Source organism: Trichoplax adhaerens, genomic scaffold (assembly GCF_000150275.1).
Source record: "Trichoplax adhaerens TRIADscaffold_2 genomic scaffold, whole genome shotgun sequence".
Lineage (NCBI taxonomy): Eukaryota > Metazoa > Placozoa > Uniplacotomia > Trichoplacea > Trichoplacidae > Trichoplax > Trichoplax adhaerens.
This window is the reverse complement of record NW_002060944.1, coordinates 4,758,493-4,762,996: the sequence shown is the minus strand read 5'-3', so window position 1 is coordinate 4,762,996 and position 4,504 is coordinate 4,758,493. Positions and strand designations below refer to the sequence as shown.

Genomic DNA, 4,504 nt, shown 5'->3' with positions numbered 1-4,504 from the left:
AAAACTATCGTCATATTCACATAATGATACAAGTTTCAACGTCTAATATTATAAAAAAAATGTCTATTCGTATGTATACAAATTTTATACAATACAAATAATGGTTGATAGTGATCCTTTTTCATGTTATACAATCTTGACTACTATACTTATTGCTATAATTCAGAAGAAATTAAAGTAAAATGCAGTATTTTAGTATAAGAAAGGTGCTCAAAAGCTCTCATTCCAGTAACATGCTTGGCATTTAATAGTTATGGAAAGAGTCAAATTATATTATATTTACTAAGGAATGTTATTGAATAAGGGCAAGATTTTATAGAAATATTATTGTTGATAATTTAAATCATTATAAATTTTATTATTTGTTCTTTATGTATCAATAACTAACATCTTTGATCATAAATAGATGACACTGACGCAATAGGATTAAGATTTGTGAAGGATTAAAATAAAATAGTCTTCTATTTTCAATTTTATAACCTTTAAATTTGAATAAATTTCTACTCTAACTTAATTTAAGTATGGTTAGATCAATCTATTATACGAGTAATTGACCAATTACCATATCACCAATCAAAGTTACCGGTTATCAATACGTGCAATATCTCCTTATTTCTATGACATGCATAAATATTACTATAGCAATTTTATTATCAGGCTGCATTAATAATTATGTAACAGAATATAGGCTAATATCCCTAATTATTAATTTTAGCAATAATACAGTAGATAGTTTTTAACGAAGATAATCTTTATCGCAGTGATGATAACCTTGTTGATTGTTTTATTATTACTACTAGTTTAATTACATTTGGCTTTTTTATCCAGCGCATGATTAACTTATGTAAATATTATATCAGAACATGTATGGTCTATTGCAGTATACACCATCAAAAAAGATGCTACGTACGATAAAAAAGGGAATTGATTATATTTATTATTAATTTGTCTTTATTTGCTGAAGAATTTTAACAATATGACTGAAACAGAAGAAAAAGAAATCATGCTTGAAGATTTATTCTCTAAATGTGACCGGGATCACGATGGATTAATCAGTCTTGAAGAATGCCAACATTTATGCGAAATGCTAGATGTCAATCAGCAATGGCCTCAATTGGAAGATCGTCTATTATTCTCGACAGCGGATCAGCAAGTTCGTTTATAATTTTCGACTAAACATCATACTCACGCTTAGTTAAATATATATTTTAAGTGAAAATTAAACTGTTTCAGCTCACAGCAGTTTGAGAACTGACATATCTTACTCTCTATAATTCGCTAGATTACATATGAACAATTTCAGGATGCCTTTGTCAGCGTACTAATGCATAAGTACTTTCATAATGATGATCAGTCTGTTACATGTAGTACATGCAGTGAATTTAGTAGCACTGATTCAATCTCGGGTAAGGAGTTATCATTTTGATGCTATGAAATAGATAGATAAACGAGTATACAAGTATATATGTCTATTATTAGAATGTTAAAGATAAGAGAGATTCTGCGTAAGAATCTAAAATTCTGTAACTGCAGATGATTACTTAATTCCATAGTTAGAGAGTTATTATTTAGATGTTGTAAAATATATATGGATATATACGAATATATTCTTATTAGTATGTTAAAGATAGGATAGATTTCATGTAAAAATTCAAAATACTATAAGTGCAGATGATTACTTATTTCCATACTAAGGAGTTATTGGATAAAGGTTTTGAAATCTATAGATATAATCGTATATATTCTTATTAGCATATTAAAGATAGGATGTGTTCGATATAAGAATTTAAAATTCTGTTAGCACAGATGATTAATTATTCCCATCCTTGATTATTGCTTCTTATAGCCTTGACAAGACGACATAGTCTATGTCCTTCTGTCTACTTGGTGAGTGATTGCTGTAAAGACAGTCAGCAGCCAATAAACTTATGAACTTAAACTGTATAACCCGTACATATCATTTTATATATACAAATATAATATAGAAATCCTTAATTCAATAAGTACAAGCTCGATACATTTCGAATTGAATAAATTTAGGTCCCTAAATTTAATGCTATTTATAATAAATTGCTACAAAATCAATATCTTTAGTGCAACGTAAAAATAAGATTGAGTTATTTTAAATATCGCAATATAATCTTTCCCTGGATTGATAATAACAAGTAATGTTACTCTATAATTATTTATTAATAGAGAGGAAGTTCTAGCAGAGTCTCAATCAGCAGCACTCAGACGAACTTTGAATCTGATGACGACAATGACTCCGAAATTTTGATTTACTCGGACGACAATATAACAAAAATTCAAGCACATGACGTTCTAAGAGGTGTTTGGTTACAAATTAAATCGGATGAAAGTCAATGCTTAGAGCTAAATGAATTTCGTGATGTATGCCAACGCTTCGGTATGAAAGACATCAATGAGGTAATTTAATCATGTAGACGAGATATTAAGTAATCGTTAATAAATAAGATGTTACGGAGGGTAGCAAAGACCAGTTACTATTCCACTTTAGTATTGTGCTGAGTATATAATGAAATCAATAAAAGAAGAAATTAAAACTAACTTCAAATTTCTTCTCGTAAACGAACTAGTAGATAACGAACTGAATGCCAAATTATTGTAGTATGCGTTTTATCAACCCCCTTGACTATATAGTTGGCCTTCATTTTCTAATATGTTCAGTAGTTTGCTTTTATGATCAATTTTTTTATCTTCTAACACTCTCTTAATATGAATAACTAAAGTAAAAATTTATGATTTATTCCATTAATCAATATAATCGTGATCCCAAGATAAATGTTCATTAATACAAATATTTATATTTCTGTCAATAGAATTTTCGTATACTCTTTGAAGAATTGGATAGCAACCATGACGGATTATTAAGTTTTCAAGAATTTCTGTCAGGATTAGATGCAATCCAACTTGTCTAAAACAATTATTGTCTTCATTCTACTTTATAATTCTTTTCCATATTCGACTGTGCGGCATATGAATTTGGCTATCAAATTTAATTAAGGCTACAAATTTAAGCTAAATTAAGTCGAAAACGAACTTCAGACTACATCATTTCACATCTTATCTTACGTCCATGTTAAATTAAGTAAGCAGCATCGAAAAGATATGGATATGCTCATCTTTGGTAAGCAGTAGCCCATAAACATGAAAATAAAATAAAAATAGTTTTTTATCCTGCACGTATAGCCCTGAACTGCATCTGCATAGAATTCAATAATTCAATGTTAGATTACTCTTTTGATGTAAGCTATCCTAGATCACGCTTATAAATATACATAAATCATTAATCATTACACATAATTAATCTATTTCTATAGCTTTAATGATTGATAGCTTGAGTTGTCATGGTATTGTATAGTAGACGCTATTTATGATTAATGAAGAATTTTACTAAGTTATATTAATCTTTCCTAGCTTATCTAGATCATCAAATATAGTCATGAATGCTGTTTCATTAGCGGCATTCAATTATATAATCTATTATTTTGATTTATTTGATAATTGATGTTAATCAATTATTATTTCTCTCTGCACAAAATAATACAGTAAAGGTTAAAAGTGTACCACTATTGAGCATGCAAACTAATCTCACTAAGATTTATTGCCTATTTCGAAATATGTCACCACAATCATGTCTTACTAAGCAACGGAATAAAGTTCAGATCCACTACAGTATAATTATTGCCTTACTTATCTTTACTAAAAAAATCACATTTTTAACTATTTGCGCGATTTTGAAGCCTATTTTACAATATGTAGAATTTTAAAATAGGTTTACTATTACTTTAAAATTATTTTTAGCTAATATGGTCTAATTTTAAAGCAGCAGTACTATATAGGTATAAAATCTGCTTTCTATTCAACCCAGACTTTCCCTCAAGCTTATTAAGCCAAATTTAGCTATCTTGTTACTATACGGCATAGTAGTCGTAACTTGTGATACTGATCAATATGATCACTCAAGTTTAGAATACGAGTATGAATGCCACAAGTAAACAGTTAAACAATTATTTGACTAAAAGATCTTATTAGCTTTTAATTTTAGTCCAACAAACCATTACTTGCTTGCATGCAGGGTAACTAAAATTCTAATCTTAATGAAAGGCGTTCTCCGCTTTAAATTTTATATTCGTATATAAATTATCTCTAATCTAGATAGCAAATAGAAATTTAATTGCAAGAAAGGAGTTAAAACGCCCAAGATTGTATTAAAATTATACAACTGAGTAATTTAGTGTTTTCTGAGTTCATTGACCCGAAAAGTAAATTATAAATATCAACAAATGATTATAGCTGACCGTTCTTGAACTTTTCTTCGATATTAAAACACGAAAGATTTGCAAATACCTACTCGTATCTATCTTTAACAATTACAGCTAAACCTTTAAATTTAGTTATATTTTTTAATTATTATAAGTTAGATTTCATCATTATCCTGTTTGTAATTGATAAAATTACCGATATTTTAATCAGAAATTTA

At 28.2% G+C, this 4,504-nt stretch overlaps 1 protein-coding gene across 1 annotated transcript; it reads left to right on the top strand.

Moving 5' to 3' along the window:
- Positions 1-964: 964 nt before the first annotated feature.
- On the top strand, positions 965-2,939 carry TRIADDRAFT_63658 (expressed hypothetical protein; the record flags this gene model as incomplete). Its single annotated transcript, XM_002109947.1, has 5 exons — positions 965-1,153; positions 1,283-1,406; positions 1,847-1,887; positions 2,197-2,427; positions 2,841-2,939. Exons 1-5 carry the CDS (start codon positions 977-979, stop codon positions 2,937-2,939), a joined length of 672 nt encoding a protein of 223 aa, XP_002109983.1. The 5' UTR covers positions 965-976.
- Between the last annotated feature and the right edge of the window lie 1,565 nt (positions 2,940-4,504).